The sequence below is a fragment of the Melanostigma gelatinosum genome (assembly GCF_949748355.1).
Source record: "Melanostigma gelatinosum genome assembly, chromosome: 4".
In the NCBI taxonomy this organism is placed as follows: Eukaryota; Metazoa; Chordata; class Actinopteri; order Perciformes; family Zoarcidae; genus Melanostigma; species Melanostigma gelatinosum.
In genome coordinates, this window is record NC_136637.1 from 11,861,426 (window position 1) to 11,878,477 (window position 17,052).

Here is a 17,052-nt window from a genome sequence, read left to right on the forward strand (position 1 = left end):
ATTGCAGTCCCGACACTTTCAGTTTTATTTCTGGAACAACTGCGTGTGTCTGCAGAGGTAACGTTACTGTTAACGTTAGAGCTGGTCGATCACCATCCTCGACTACTTGGGGAGAAGGTAAGGCTGAAAACGTTCATGTAGTCATATTATATTAAAGGGTTTCATATCTTGCCAAACTTTTACGTAAATTAGTCAGTGAGATTTTCAACACTCGGTTGACTTTTGTGATTGTGACTGCTGTATCCGGGTTGGGACGTAAGATAGTTAACAAGTTAAAATGAAGTTCCCTTCCGATTGAAGCCACATGTGAAATTACTTACAATTTTAAAATGATTTTAAAAGAAAGTGGAAACCAGTGAAAAGCTGTCCTCGCAGATGCAGTCGGTAATAATTGGGATGTGGCAAACTATTTCTTTCTGATGTTTGTTCAAACTGTGGCCATGTTAGTCAGTCTGAGAGGAAACATTTACACTTTATATTATTCTGGGCCAGGGAAGCAAAAGAACAAGCAGGACTTCCAGTGTTTTAGGTAAAACTCTCTTTAAGTCTTAACTGTGATACAATGAGGAAGAATATGTTTGAAAAACCATTTGATGTGTGTATTATGTTTTAGCACAATTCATCAATCACAACAGTAATAGACAATATTTTGTCATGTTATTGTTTCAATGTCATGTTATTTTGAATTCTTGAGTTCTTTGATGTTTTGTTGAAAGTAGTTTTAAAATGATTTCATCAATGGTTTTATTTGAGTGATATTCATTTCTTGAAACCTTGAACATGGGGTGCTACCCACATGCATCTAGTTTATCCAGGGGGATTAAAAGAAGTACATTTTTCTGGATATGCTGCATTTTAATGCAACTGTTTCTTTTTGTATTTAGACACCAAAGTGAGAAAACGTCAAAGGATCATTCACCGTACTTTACACACCTCAGCAGTCCAACGGTCCACTATGAGCTCCAAGCTAACCAGCAGCCAGCAGAAAACCATCTGCTCCCAGCTGGGAACAGTGAACCTCCAGCTGCTGTACAAGGCCAGCATCCATGGCTTCACAGGCGCAGCCTTCCACCAGCGATGTGACACCCACTCTCCCACAGTGTCTGTGGGCTATAACGCTTCCGGCTATGTGTTTGGAGGCTACACCCAACAACCCTTCAGTCAGTCAGGGCAGTACGTGCATGATGACCAGGCCTTTCTTTTCACCTTCAGTGGAGAAAAGCTCCTCAAATATCCGGTTACTACCCCCGCTAATGCAGTGAGAATGATAAGTACCACTGGTCCATATTTTGGAGAAGCGTTGGTTCTTGCACCTGGAAGCAAAGCAGTAGTCCATAGCAATCCAGGGCAGCATTACACCTTCACTGCTGCAGAGATGCATGGCAATGACCTCAACCTGACCGAGTGTGAAGTCTATGAAGTGGAGGGTAAGTTCACTATAAATATTATTATAAATTATAAAATGATTTGGTGGTGGGGGTGGGTTTGGGGCTGAGGGGTTGAACCTTTCGTCATTGTAGTGCAGTCCAGATAAAGAACTTCCCTTCCAACTTAATGCTGCAACTCCGGTAGTATTGTTGAACTCATTGGGTGATATTAATAAAATATTTAATCTGCAGACATCAATGAAAAATAACAGGCAAAAGAATATCATTAATGTCATAAAATATGCTGTGTGATATTGATACTATGTTCTGTTACAGAAAAGAAGTTGCATAGGTGGGTAATATGTTTATAAAACTTGATAAGATCATCGTTGTTTTTGCTCTTCAACAGAACACACACAACTTGAGAGGCCTTGGAGAACTATCACCTGGGAGTCGGAGTAAGATGGATACCGTCCTGCACAGAATAATATTAACATGCTTTAGTACAATATATGATACAGTATGACTCAAGTTCATGTGTTCCACATGCCATGACATGCAACGCTGCTGCGCTTGACTTACTATACAAACTACTTTAGATTACAATGGACTCAGTGTCTCTGCATAATACTATGCAATGATACTGTGCTATTCAATTTAAAGCACAATTATTGACTTATTTTCTTAATTGCATCTGCAACCATGACTGCTACCATCACAGAGGTCAACTGTCTGTGCACAACATATCTCTTTAACAACCAGGCTAAAAAAAACAACCTTTTCTCTCAATGGAAAGTTTAAAAAAAATCTTTTCTTGTTTCTACAGGAAGAGGAAGGAGCTGATTGAGAGTATTAAGATGTACAAACCCACAGTTAGCTCTGTGTCCCAGGTCCGGGTCCTGCTTATTGGACCGGTTGGAGCTGGAAAGTCCAGCTTCTTCAATTCTATCAACTCTGTATTCAGAGGCCACGTCAGCAACCAGGCCATCGCCGGCTGCTCTACTAACAGCGTCACCACACAGGTTAGGCTGGTTTCAGCTACTGCATCAACAATCACTGCATCAACATGTATATAGTTCATGTCATTGTAACACACATATCTGATCTTTCAACCACACATAAGCAACATAATATACACCATTACTACTGTGATAATACGAGAAAGTCATAATATTTTTAATGCTAGCGGCGCACAGGGTTTATATTTGTTGTTTTTAATGAACCGTCTCATCAACTATTGGATGGATGAGGTGGAATTCTGTAAAGACCTCCTCAGTATGAATTGTAATAATTGACTCTCTGCTCTAGTCTAGTGCCATCATGGAGTCAGAATTTCTTTTTGATTAATAACAATAAGTAATACATTTCAGCATAACTAATGTCATCCCATCAGCTTTAAAATGTACTTATTTATTGTTAAAGCGTGGTAACACGCTGTCCCGAGATGCTGAACACGAGCATTGCCATTGTGAGCATGTTAGCACGCTGCCATTAGCATGGCTGTAGACTTGTTGAGGCAGGTCTTTAATCTGGCCTGAGATCTGCCCTTAAAGAAAATGGAGGAAAAGTTGGTATTGTGTTCTCCGCTCAGCTTGTTTCACCAACATAAAGCATAACAAGTGCGGTCTTTAGTGCTAATGACAGAGATAGCGGCTGTCTTTGTGGTTGCTGGTCAAGTATGCTTTCCCAGTCCTGCTTATGCATGCTTGAAAAGGCGTGAACGCGTCTTCGTGCTGAATAAGTTTCACCATCCACAATCTTGTGTGATAACCTCGATTATTATCCGACAGTTTCGCACCTACTCAGTGAAAGATGGACGAGGAGGAAAACCACTGCCAATCATCTTGTGTGATACCATGGGATTGGAGGAAAGCACGGGGGCGGGCCTTGATGTCGATGACATCATCAGCATCCTCAAAGGTCATCTGCCAGACACCTATCAGGTACAGCTTCTATTATAATAGATAATAAACACAATAAGCGTTTGTTCTGTGACTCAAACCGTCCTTTTCTTTCACCTGTATGACTCAGTTCAACCCCTCAGCTCCTCTGCATTCGGAGGCCAGCGGCTATCGCAAGTCTCCAGGCCCGGAGGATCAAATCCACTGTGTGGCCTACGTCATTGATGCCTGCAAGGTCTCCATCATGCCTGCAAAGCTGGAGCAGAAGCTGGAAGCTATTCGCAAAAAAGTCAATTTGATGGGTCAGTAAAATTCGGAGCAGATTTTTAAATCGGCTGAATCTTGACAAACCGACCACAGATTTGATGCTTAAACAACTAACTTCTCGCCTAAAATTACTTTCTGTGACTTAACAATAGTAGTATTTCGAAAGTTTCAACAAAATGCATTCTGGGATATTTGGCTGTCCCAAGTACAGACAAGTCACCTCCGATGCATCCCCGGTAAAATGGGCGGAGCCACATCCGGACATTAGGGCCGTGCGTGGCTTGATGTGAACTTTGAATTGGAACAGTACTTGGGCTGAGACTGATGACGTTTCACAAGTCCACGAGTTTACAAGTACAGAGAAGTACGCATGTTGAGAAAGGCCCTCAGAGTGACAAGAGAGAATGGAAGCTGAACTGTGATATGAACTATACAAAAAATAATTCTCTATACACATATTTTGTTTGTTCACAAGCCGTTAAAACATGTCAGGACATAGAACATATGATACTAATGTCCAGAGATCACCTGTCACAAAATGATAGAAAAGCTCAAATAAAACAAAATATAAATGTGGTTTCTAACAGTATAACACAGTAGAGACACAGCATTTTAGAGATAGAGACAGGATGTCTTACCTTTTTGTTTTTTTTTCAAAGTAAAACATGATACACTATTTGAACACGTTTCTTTTTCTTTCCAGGTATTCCTCAGCTGGTCCTGCTGACTAAAGTGGATGAAGCCTGCCCTTTGGTTTCACAGGACATCAGGAACATTTATAGGAGCGGCTACATTGAGGAAATGGTGAGATCCACTTTAAATTGAGAAAGAAAGAAAATGTGAAGAGGCTTGTTTGCAGTTTAATGTTTTTGATCTGTGTTCCACACGGTAACATATCAGAAAATCATATTATTTAACATTTCATGTTCTTATATTAAGTTCTCTTGTCTTGTGTACAGTAACGGCTCAAATATACAATAACATTGTCGATGAATTGTAATCGGTGTCAACTAATAACCTACAGAAACGCATACATGGAACACAATCAACCTCTAATGTGGTAGTAGTAGAAAAAACAACACAACATAAGACTTTACTTAAATGAATGTAATTATTTGTCTTGTGGTGTAAACAACTTCCCTCATTGGCATCTTTTGTGTTGCTTTTGTGATTCAGATGCAGGAGGTCACCGCTCGGCTCGGCGTGCCGGTCTCCTGTGTTGTTCCGGTGAAGAACTACAGCAAAGAGTTTGAGTTGGACCAGAACTGTGACATCCTACTTCTCACCGCTGTCATCCAGATGCTTCGCTCCGCTGATGGTTACTTTGATGACGTCAGTGACCGACTCGGCAGCATTGAAACCAAAGAATGACCCATCGTCCAGCAGGCCAAGATGGCTACCCCCATTCATAGCTTTGTCTGATAACAATGAGCTGTTGTTAATATGAAGAAAAACATCAATATAACAGGTGATTCCAAACGGTAGTGTGCATTGCCCAGATTTAGCTTTAGCTGCTTTACATTGAACAATCTTTTTCTTAAGAGCATTTGATGCCATGGAAACAACTTCCCAGTGTTAGCAGATAAAATCATGCATATTAGTTTGTGCTTCTAGTTTTCAGTGATAAAATGTCATGTAGTTTGGACACTTCCTTTGTAGACCCTTTATCATTCATCATGTACTTCTTTGCATGCTGCAATAGGCAAAACAACTTCTATCACGCCTTCAGTTGGTGCAGAACTCAGCAGCGAGACTTTTAACTGGTACACGCGGGCGTGAACACATTTCACCGATTTTAAAATCCCTTCAATGGCTACCTGTAGAGTACAGAATTCATTTTTAAATTGTGTGATTTGTTTTTAAGTGTTTAAATGGCGCCGCCCCAGTCTATCTGTATGAGCTGCTGCAGCCCTATACCCCACCTCGCTCACTAAGATCTCTCAGCCAACAGCTTTTAGTTGTTCCGAAAACAAAAATGACAACCCGGGCCGACCCGTCCTTCTCTGTTGCTGCCCGGAACAACCTTTCCCTTCATGTTAGGTTGTCATTCACCTTACCAATGTTTAAAAGTCGTTTAAAAATCGATTTATTTTCCCTTTATTTCACCTTTGATTTTAACATGGCACTTTTGTGTGATTTGTGTCAGTTAGTCTTGATTTTAATGTCACTTACAGTTATTAATCCAGTCTTTGTTTGTATGACTGTGTATCTACTGTATGTGCAGCACTTTGGGCAACTTTTGTTGTATTTTAAAATGTGCTATACATTTTGATTGATTGATTGATTGTCAGTATTTTGTTATTCAATAAAAGCTCAAAGTGCATGAATGAACAGAAAAACTGAAATTTATTAATGTCAGAGAGTTATTGTACAGCAGACAGTGTTGAGTCGGACCAGCTGAGGAGCAATCCCTCTCTGTGTATCAGGCCTGTCACACGTCACACCTCTTGTCAGACTTTTGCATCATTGAAATCAATTGAATCAGAGTGGATGATACATTGGCAGCTGTCCTCTCAGTGACAATAAGTTGAAAAATAACTATGCTCTGTGCTCAGGATAACTTTTGAACAAACGCACATTTTGAAATAGTGTTTAAAATACAGTTGTGTCAGTGCACATAAAAGACGAGGAGCTTTCTCCAGCTTGGCAACATCTTACATTAAACTGGTTGTACGACTTTGTACTGCAACGGTCACAGGTGTGACCAACAAGAATGATGAACAACAGGTAAGCAGGAATGTCCTGGAAATACAAAAGCCTCCTGGGATTCAATGAATCCTTCCTCTCCCGTTGCATCATATTGATGCATTTCCTTCCACAGAGCTGCTCAGTGGCCATTGAGAGAGCAGTGGTTGTACTGGGAGGCCCCGGGTTAGAAATGATAATGAGCACATCTGTCAATAGATCAGATGACATGGTTGTTGGTGAGGTTGGTTCAGGTCGTTGGGAGCAGAGGGGAAGCTCTTATGGCACAGCTGGAACTCAAACTGTCAGATGGCTTCCCTCTCATCAGCCAACAGCTTCCGGCATCAACAGAAAAGGCAGCCATGTGAAGAAGAAACCATTTCAACTTCAACCACTTGAGTTACAGCGCAAAACACACTTGTACATACACACATCGAAAAACACACTCGCACACAAACGAGTACACATGCGCTCGGTCAGAGTCCAAAGGCTGAGTTCAGTGACAACCAGAGGAGAATGAAGCGGGACATTTGGCACCTACACTGCAGCTCTCTGCTAACGCAGCACTAGCACGCATTCATGTTAAAGCAAAACACAGACTTTTGGCTAATTGTTGTATTTGTCAACGTAGACAGAAAAACCATCCTTGTGTCCTTTATCACTGGCTGTGGTCCTCACATGTACTGTAGCTAATAGCAACCAGCAATGTAATGTTTGTAGTTTTTGAATTTTATTTATTTTCTTTCAAAGTCAATCAAGCTCACGTGTTCAGTTAGATCTTTTTAACTACATAGTACTAGTTAAAGTACTACTAGGAACCAGTAACTATACGCGTAACTGAGATGTGCACTTGTCAAGCATACACACATTAAAGTGTTAGCACTGAGCCACACAGCCCACTGTCCACCATGGACACAGGGAAGATATGCTGTTCTCATTGCGTAAAGAGTTAATTAAAAAGTGTGTTGTGTCAACCTGACAACGGGAAAAGAAGGTGTTTGGACAGCTGTGCAAAAGGCTTTCGAACTGTTTGGCAATGACGGGGAACACAACTTAATCTTGTTTATTAATGCTATGCTCGGCTTTTACTTGCTGAATTGTGCTATGAAACGGATACTTTAGATCATACACTGTACTATAGAGTTACCTAATTTATTGTGCATGTCACATGTGTGTGAGTAAGCGAGTGAGTGTGCAAAACTGCATTACAGATTGGGTGCTCACTTATGCTCAAATGACACACACTTTCTCAGTGCAGACACACCTGGTGGAGCTCTGCACTCTACTGAGTCTCTAGTTTTCAGTCTGTAAAGAACAAATGCCAGAAACTCACAAGCCCGGATATCTCCAACTATACTGACCGTTTGCAGACACCAGAGACAACTTGGTCACTTTAAAACAACTGGATTAACGGACACATTTAAAAACATTTTCAAAACTGAACATTTACAACTGAGGTCAATATGTAGCTGGTACATACGCACCTCACATTATCACAGAAGATGTGTGGCATTGTTTTATAGTAATTACAACTGAATCATCATCAAAAATATGAAAAGACGGAACGGACTCAAAGGGAAAAGAGACACTTTCTGTTGCGATCATAGCTGTTAAAACAAAAAGATGACGTTAGATGACGTTAGAAATCTGCATGTAGTGAAACACAAAGCGAATTAAAGACGGACAGGCAAGAGCTGGAACTGCGATTAAAGTTTTTTTTTAGAGTGCTCTTGCACACTGAGTCATTTCAACCCAGATAAAGACAGGAGGGACATTAGCATCTCTGCAGGTTGTCACTTTGGTTCGTCAGCATTTAGATTCGACCGACTCGATCACACACTGTGCTTACGTCAACATCTAGAGAGATGACATTCAAAATCCAAACGGTAAAAAATAAAAAAAATGAACAAAAGAACTTCTCATTGTGTTTTTTTTCTTCTCTTAAAGAACTGTACAAGATTATTACAAAAATCAATAATTAGTTATACATATTTATATGACAACATTGTTTACGTTATATTACTATAAAGAAATACAACTTTTTGTGTCGACCTTTAAGACTGAATGCAGTATTCCTTTTTTCAGAGTTTTTGCTGCGATGAAGACGGTGAACGTAGATCACTAATATTTCTATTCGGCAAACTTATAATATCTCTGCGTCTGGAGCTCTATCACTATCACTGAAATATTGTTCAAATTGTGAGACTGAACGTCGCTACCTAAAACATAATCTCATACATATAAATCGACTATAACTCTGCAGTAGCATTATCTGGTCACAAGGTGGAGCTAAAGTATTCACCTGCATGAAGGACGCCATGTATGTGTTAATTGAGCTCTCCTATAATGAGAGCTCAACAAGAACAGTGTCAGCAACGACTGAACATAAAATAAAATAAAAAACAACAACACTGAACTTTGAATTCAGTGTTCGTCAAGCCTCACTGATTAATGCACCGTCTCCCGTCACATTACCAGTGAAGCAGAAGCGTAAACAGTTTGGGAAAGACGGGTGGCAGGTCCAGTCCTCCGCCCGTTTCCTCCTCATGCGTTCAGATATATGCAGTCCAAGGAGCTGGTGAGCTCTGCTGTGCCAGCGGCTGGGGAAAAAGGAATACTGCATTTCTCTGCTGCTTGTTTCTTCAACTTGTGTTCCTCAGCTCTAATGTGCATCCTGCAGGGGAAGGAGCGATGGAGGGAGGGTCCTCTAGGCAGGGCCGTCCTTTGGAGAGGAGGGGGTCTGGGATGTGGAGCTGGAGGAAGAGGAGGTAGAGCTCTTCAGGGAGCCCAGAGTCTTGCTGAACCACGAGTTCTTGGCCGCCTGGATCTCGTTCATCAGTACTCCCCGCTGGTGCTCGAGCTCCTGCAAATACACAAGAGGACCAGAGAGGAGTTGGCAGGAGGCGGACTGAGGAGCTCATCTAAGTCACTGACTTTTGTCATGTGGCTCTGTCTTCTAGCGCTTTATCCAGCGACTGAACATATCTCCAATCACACATGAGCACTTTACGACAACTGCCGATTCAAATTAGCAGTCAAATTAGCAACGGTCTTTTCAACGCACCTGTGTGCTCCAATACACTATCTTCTTACAGGGACAATGTTAACATGCCGATGTCCATCAGATGCAGTAAACATCAGCATGTTAACATTGTCACTGTCAGCATGTTGACGTGAGCATGGCTTTAGACTCGTTTGTGTTTGGTGTCTTTGTTTTGTTATTATAAGTAAACTACAGTTTTATTCTTTGTGATATCTACTGAGATCTTAATGTTAGTTTTATTCATTTTATCTATTCCCTAAAGCTCTCTGCAGCGGTTATTATGATTGTTTTTGATATCACTGTCCCTCCCGGTGCTGCTGACCTGCATGCGACACTTGGCCTCCACCAGCTGCAGTTTGGTCTGTGCCAGCTCCAGCTCCAGGTGCCTCAGCTGCTCCTTCAGCCCGTCCTTCTCCTCGTCCAACGGCTCGGTGGACGTCCTGTCTCTGCCAGGGGACGAAGCCTGAAGGGACCCCAGCGTTGTGAACAGGCCCCTACAGTGGTCACAGCCATTCACTTTACTCTGCACGGGGAACACAAACAAGCGGGCGCATTAGCAGAGGTTGGTGGGTGAAAATACTGTACAGACATACGAGTTCAGATCAATCAAAGCTAACATGCTACAACAGTCAAGAATAGCACATTCATACATTTACAATGCTTATCTATGAATTAGGTTTCCCTTTTGGTCCTTTCAGCTTCAATCTCTTGCAAGTCCTCATTAGTTTCTCACGACGATGTAAATGACAGTAAATCTTTACAATAACTGCTGAAGTGTCATGTCACCATGTGCAGGGTCCTGTGGTGAACCGACCAACACCGAGACATAAGAGGAAGTAATACATAAACACTTACTACAGTATCACTCTCCTGAAGACTCTCGATTATTCCCTTCCTGTGTTATGTCCCACTACAACTTCCTGTTTCAACTGAAGAATGTCCAGATGTCTTTCTTTGATACACTGTCACACACACAAGGGCTAAACGAGCGGTGCTGGATCATTTCTTTATAGGTGTGATAATGTACCAAGCTGGGCTTCTCTTAAGTGAACTAAAAACATAGTCTTGGTCATTCATTTGTTCTTTTGATGCAACATTATGTTTTTAGTTAAGAGTTTGCAAGTCTCCTAACTTGCATCTGCTGCAGTAGCTGTGGATTAACAGTGGGATCTCACCCGGACAATGTCCAGCTCTTCTTTTGTTGCCGCCTGCTGTTTTTCCAGCCTGGTGCTCAGCTGGGAGCAGATCTGTAACAAGTTGAAGATTTTGGGGTGTATAAGAGACGACACATGCGAACTACAAGATAACGGACACACTTTAGATTTATAAACTTGAGTTTCTCGAGGAAAACTCAACTGAGCATTATGATTTTTTCCATCAAAACTGTTTTCACAGTCACACATCTCCTCATATTCAAGAAACAAAAAACATTGTTCTTTGGTATGTAGTTCAATCTTCAATAACATGACCTTTATTTACAAAACACTTACAGAAACAGTGTGAATAAAAACAAAAAAATCTAATCTGTGCAGTTAACAGTTTTGTAAAACCTAAAGTCCAATGCACTGACTGTAAAAGAGCAAATGAGTGAGATGTTTATTTATTTATGTTCATTTAAAATACGGCAGATGGTTTTAAATAATTCAAACGTTCCAACCTGTTTGTATTCAACTATGATCGCCGTGGTTTTCTTGATCTCCAGCTCTGCTTTTTCTAGCTCCCTCCGGAACACTTCCTTCAGCTGAGAGAAAAACAAAACAAGATGACAAAAACAATAAATTGTACAGAAGGGTGAGCTGACATAGCACTGTGACACAATGCTTGTACATATGCAAATGTCAGAGAGATAAATTAGCTGTGGCAAGGATTTATAACAACCGCACATCCGCTGTGCAGACATACAAGTTATTATCTGACTGTGGTTAAATAGCACACTGTAAGAGTCTCTCTTTAAGCATAATAATAAAATATACGTGCATCCCGCTCTCATGCCCGTTTACTGAATTGGACTTTCAGTGGAGTTTAAAATAATCAAAGCCAAACACAGTGAAGTCATTAAGCTAACTTCACAAGGGACACATACCTTGTTGACTCATAAACAGTTATCAATAAATAAAGTACAATAATATAAACATAGCTGTCACTCTACTACCTCAAGATCATTGAGGTCGTAGACCAATTAGGGTTGCAGTTAAGGAGCTCAACGAGGTGACGGTGAACAGATTGCAAATGTTACCTGAGCGGTCTCCTCCTCCTGTCGTCTCTTCTCCTCCTCCGTCTCCACCAGACGTTGCTTGGTGCTCAGCAGCTCTTTGTTCAAAACATCGGCCTTGTCTTCTGCCTGAGTGCACACACACACACACAAACACACAAACACACACACAATCCCTCCAATTGGTCCCAAATATGCAACCTTCGCACATTCAAAACACTTGATAATCTGTACTATTAACTCATGAATACAGTTCTAGAGATTCACACCGACACCTTCCCACTACAGCCGCATTCCTCCAGTGGTGTGACGAGTTGTTAAGTTAAAGCTCATATCAGGAAAGGCGAGGAAACGTTTTTCTGCGTACATTTGATGTTTACGTTGCTGTCAAAGAAAGGACAATTGAATCGCTAGTTGCAGCGCACTTCAAATATGCATTTGGAGCATATTATCCTTCTCATTCAGCTCTATGCATAAAACAACCAATGTTGGCAGTTAGCAACAAATACCACATGTAAACACATACGGACTCAACGAACAAATGAATTCAGCTTTGACACAAAGTAAGCAGACTGTATTGTGGGTGTTAAAACGTGCCGGGTTACCTGGTCCAGGTCGTTCCGAAGGGCTATCTTGCTGGTGACCAGTTCATGGGCCAAGTCGTCATTCTCCTGTTCCAGTCGCATACTGGCCTCCTGGAGACGACGGTTCTCCCTCTGGACAAACACATACACGCAGTTGGACAATGCATCAGTGCCTGTGGTGTTAATGCAAAGCCGTAAACGGATCACATATTCGATGCACTCTAGAGCACACGCCTCTTTTTGATGAACGTCTCTGAGAAGTGACTGTTTAGTTACAGGAGCTGTCAATGAAACAAACATTTAGCATCTACAAAGTATTCTGATAACAGAAGACAAACACACTCACTATACCCTTGACAATGTGTTTTAAGGTAGTTCATTTAATCAGGTTTGTAAGAACAATACGACATGTCCAAAGGTTTGAGGTTTGTAATTCTGAAATTTAATAAACAGCTTTCTATCTGAAACAAAGAGAAGCTTTCATTGATCAGGTAAAGGCAGCGGTCCTTGTTCTATTCGTCTCAATTTATTGTTGCAGCCCTGTAAACCTAATAAGACACACACACACACACACACCATCTTAAAGTCTGCATTGTAGATCATTAGTGGAGTCTCATGACTACTGGTCTGCCTGTAAACAGTCTCACATGACGGCCATGCCTCAATGGGACAGTTGACACGATTACGAGCTGTCACCTGACCCCGATATCCTGTCCCCCTAACAATGACCTCCTCTACCCCCCCACACACACACACAAACCTAAGTAATATCAATAAACATGTATCACGATGACGGTATAACTAAGCAGATCAAAAAGTACAAATACACGTTCCCCTGAACAGCTATACACAACAGACACACACTCAATCACATGTTCTGGAGACAGTTTGTTTGACGCTCTTCAGATTAAATGAATCACTTCCTGTGAGCAGAGAGGTGATGGGTTTCATTTGGGCAAACAGAGGAAAGACCTACAACATCTTCGTTGGTGTGGGAGTGTTTTTTTTTTTTTTGTAAAAACAAAAATGACTGATTTAAAGAGGACCAAGAGGAAAGGACAGAAATCCTGATGCAATAGAGCAGATGAGAGCAAAAGATGCCGTCTGTTGGCAGTTTGTGTGAATGTCTAACTATCTGCCTCACCTCTCCTGCTTTTACCCTCTGAAGATAAAGTCACTCTCAGCAGACAAAAACACTCCGGCAGCTTCGCCCAAAAATAAATGTTATCGATGTTTGATAATGAGAAAAAGCCTGTGATGTGTGAGAAGTCTTTTTTTTCCAGCCAGAACAGTGTCACACATGAGATGTCTAATATTAGAAACATGGCTAATTTTAGCAAATACTTACTCCATGACAAACTTTGAAATATATCAAAGAGCCAAGCGCTTTCTTCTTTCTTACCATCTCTAGAGCTGAACACTACCTGAGAAGTAATCTCATGAACGTACAGGTAACGAGGTAGCTCGCACATGAATACACTGTATGTGCTCTTGTAATGTGGTACAAAACAGGGCATGGGTGCATTTAACTTCTCCACCTGTTAGGCAGATACAAGAATGTATTACAAGTAACTCATGGAAGAAAAGTAAGATATCTTATATCTTAACGTGTGTGTGTGTGTGTGTGTGTGTGTGTGTGTGTGTGTGTGTGTGTGTGTGTGTGTGTGTCCTACCTGGAAACGGTCGATGGGGTCTTCTTGTTGCAGCTGGCTCTCTCTCAGTGTCAGATATTCTTTCTCAAACTTCTTCAGCTTTTTCGTTGGAACCTAAAAAAAACAACAGAAAAGATGTGATTAATTCAAGTCTCATGCACTCAAAGCTGCCTGAAAAAATCTCGGCACCGTCCATTATTTTGAGAGAAAAGTCTGAATTAAAAATCAACATTTTGGCTTTTAATCTTGATCAGTGAAGCTGTAACTTATGCTCAGTTGCTGCCCCTGAGATGTCTCCTTTCTGGCTTAAAGTGTGATTCGAACTAGCAACTGTCTAACAACCTACTTCTCTCACCAATAATGTGACTTTCCTGACTTCTCCTCGACACAAATGCACCAATTTAATTCACTAAGTAGGAGTCAATGCTCACGGACACTTGGACATGATTCTAAAGTTCCAGTGTCACTCATGTATTTATATTACAGTACGAATTCAATCGGGCTCGTCACAAAAATGTACTAATGCAGGTCGACTTTACTCAATGTTGGAAAAAAAGCTTCAGTTTTGATTAATAACCAACACTAAAACAAACTGAAAGGGTCAGAAGTTAAAACACAGACAGATATCCTTGAAACACAAACTCAAAACTAATAACTAACTCTGAATATTGCTGCTCAAACATTGTGGTTTTGTGGTTCGTGCTGCTCAGTTTCTATTTTGTATCTGCTCTATATACGTTTATGACCAGTACATGTTGTTCTGTACATTTCACACTAGATAAGGTTCGGAAGATCAAGAGACCCAATAGCACAGGGGTCTCAAACTCCCGGCCCGCGGGCCGAATTCGGCCCGCCACGTCATTTTAAGTGGCCCGCGAATCCGCCAGCAAAAAAAACAATTTTCATTTTTTTTTATTTTTTTTTAAAGTAAGACTAATAATAATAAAAATATCCCTATTGTCGAAATTATGAGATATAAATTCGAAGTTATTCGATAGAAAGTCATAGCTATGATAGAAAGTCATAATTCTGGGATAGAAAGTCAAAAGTATGAGATTGACAGTCAAAATGATGAGATACTTAAACACAGTCATAGAAGCAGCTCTTTGACTGGTTACTGTACATTTAACATGGAAATGTATTGTGAGCACATTGAAGACTACTTTAAACTGTGAATGCAGAGAGTTATCAATATGTTACGAGTAGTTACATTTACAACCGACCCTTTGCGGGCGACCATGATGCTGATGTGGCCCGGAGTGAAAATGAGTTTGAGACCCCTGCAATAGCACATTCACAGTACTCAGGTCACACTGCACGGACACGTTTCATTTGCTAGTGAAAGCCAACAAGATGAGCAATTTGCCCCACTGTGATGCTACCGATGCAGATTCTTTCAGTAGACACTACGCCGCCCTTCCTGGAAAGTGCAAAACAGTGCAAACTGTGTAAACGATGCAAACAGAAAATCTAAATCTGCATCTTGGAAGTAAAATTCACGTCAACATACCACATAATGCATCTGTCAAAACAGGAAATTTTGTAAGCAAAACATTTTCTGTTTGTTGTAACTGTCTCTGAAAGTAACTTTTAAACAAGCAGCGACTTATGAGGCAACATAGATGACCGACTGAACTGCATCTCTGTGCGTGTGTGTGTGTGTGTGTGTGTGTGTGTGTGTGTGTGTGTGTGTGTGCTTCAGGTGGGTGGTAATGTTATCTCCCCTGTGTGGAAACAGCATTGCCATAGCACCCACCAGTAGGGCTGAGGATTCCAAGTCAGTCTCAGTCACATGATTGAAATCTACAGTGTTTTGACTATACACACACTTTCCGCACATACTGCATTTTGTTGTCTCAGTACTCTGTGTGCAATGACAATGAAGTTAAATCTAATCTAAAATAAAAAACGTCATGGTGATAAATGAAGAACATCCTGGAGAATGAGTAAATAAAAAAACGCCCCGATAACCAAGTTAATAAGATAAGAATTGTCCAACAGATTTCCTCCATTAATAAACAAATAGATGAGGGAAACTGAACACGCTGCTTATTCACACCAGCAGTCATTACTTGTCCTCCTCAGTGACCTGTTGGTTGACTCGTGACGTCTCCCACCCAGGAACCACGGTGGTGGATGAACGCCCCGCTGTAATCTATGCGACACACCAGCAGATACCAGACCTCAGACTCATTCTGTTGTTATCTGTGCACAAAGAAAGAGCAGCCTGGTCTCTGCAGACTGGTTAGTAAAAGATGTTTTATTGTAACAACACCATTGAATGTGGTGTTCCCCTTCAGGCACCAACACATCCACTTACACAGCCAGCAACCTATTAATGAATTCAACTTCACTCATCATGTTTCATCTTCAGCTGTAGATTTCGAAGTGACCCAGCGAGCTGCTGGGAATTTGAGTTTTTCCTACTTCTTGGTGGTTCGTAGGAGTTGATATTCAGTAGATAAGAACATTTGTAACATACAACACAACCAGCGCAGGCCTTAAACGATTATTTGATTCAGCAGATGTGGTCTCTTTTGTTCGCTTCTCTGACACATTTACTTGTGATACACAACAAAACAAAATTCAAGGACCAGCTTCCCTCTCAGCCCACTTGTGTGTGTTGAGACATGTGTGCATGAAACAGTCCCACATTAATACCCAAAAGTAATGCACAAGAGACGAAGAGACGTGAGATTTTAAACACCTCCAGATTTTGTGACTGGAACACACCCACACGTTCCTCAAACCCACCTCCTCTCACACACTCATTCATGGCCTTTAAGCATTCTTCTAAAACAATCTACCCCACCAATTAAACCCACTGGTTGTGTTGTATTTTCCAAGCTTCCTGTCTGTGATGTGATGCTTTGACACTTGCAGCTTACAAACCCAAACTGCCAGTAAGTACGAATTCTTTCAATTTTCCACTTAAACACGTGGAATTAAGTTTTAAGAAAACCACTTGGTTGCTTATATTAGGTGAAAATGGCCGTCCGTGTGAGTGTGTCTTGAATTGACAATATGTAAAAACAAACCACACTTGATGTCATTTTGTATTTTACATGTAAAACCAGTCGTGTTTCAGTGTTGTTACCTTAGAGTTGCACATTAAAACAGGAATCATCGATAGAGAAGCTGAAGTCTAGCGCCTGATTATGCAACTCTCCAACACCCCTAAAACACACAAACACTAAAGCATGCCTGTGTAATGAAACGCAATGCAGAACAAGGCTACCTGATAGAGGCGAGGCCTTTATTCAAGCATACAGACCCACTACAGCGTCAATCACACAGGATCCCCAACACCCTGAGCTTCCTTTCCCCCCCCCCCCCCCCCC

The 17,052-nt window shown here is 41.2% G+C and overlaps 2 protein-coding genes across 4 annotated transcripts in view; one reads left to right on the top strand and one right to left on the bottom strand.

Moving 5' to 3' along the window:
• The first annotated feature begins 57 nt into the window (after nt 1–57).
• LOC306776408 (interferon-induced protein 44-like) lies at nt 58–5,858 on the top strand. Its single transcript, XM_079267083.1, has 8 exons — nt 58–117; nt 885–1,427; nt 1,777–1,825; nt 2,194–2,389; nt 3,158–3,310; nt 3,399–3,570; nt 4,239–4,339; nt 4,712–5,858. The coding sequence occupies exons 2-8, from the start codon at nt 956–958 to the stop codon at nt 4,904–4,906; spliced, it is 1,338 nt and encodes a 445-aa protein (XP_079123209.1). The 5' UTR covers nt 58–117; nt 885–955; the 3' UTR covers nt 4,907–5,858.
• Nucleotides 5,859–17,052, bottom strand: part of rabgap1l (RAB GTPase activating protein 1-like) — a 118,329-nt gene continuing 107,135 nt past the window's right edge. For all 3 annotated transcript variants that reach the window (XM_079267079.1, XM_079267078.1, XM_079267080.1), the window contains 7 exons: nt 13,733–13,825; nt 12,081–12,191; nt 11,500–11,604; nt 10,921–11,004; nt 10,439–10,510; nt 9,586–9,786; nt 5,859–9,083 (listed from right to left, as the gene is read on the bottom strand). In XM_079267079.1, the coding sequence (XP_079123205.1) occupies nt 8,928–9,083; nt 9,586–9,786; nt 10,439–10,510; nt 10,921–11,004; nt 11,500–11,604; nt 12,081–12,191; nt 13,733–13,825 (822 nt within the window). In that variant the 3' untranslated portion in view covers nt 5,859–8,927. The remainder of the gene's footprint in view (nt 9,084–9,585; nt 9,787–10,438; nt 10,511–10,920; nt 11,005–11,499; nt 11,605–12,080; nt 12,192–13,732; nt 13,826–17,052) is intronic.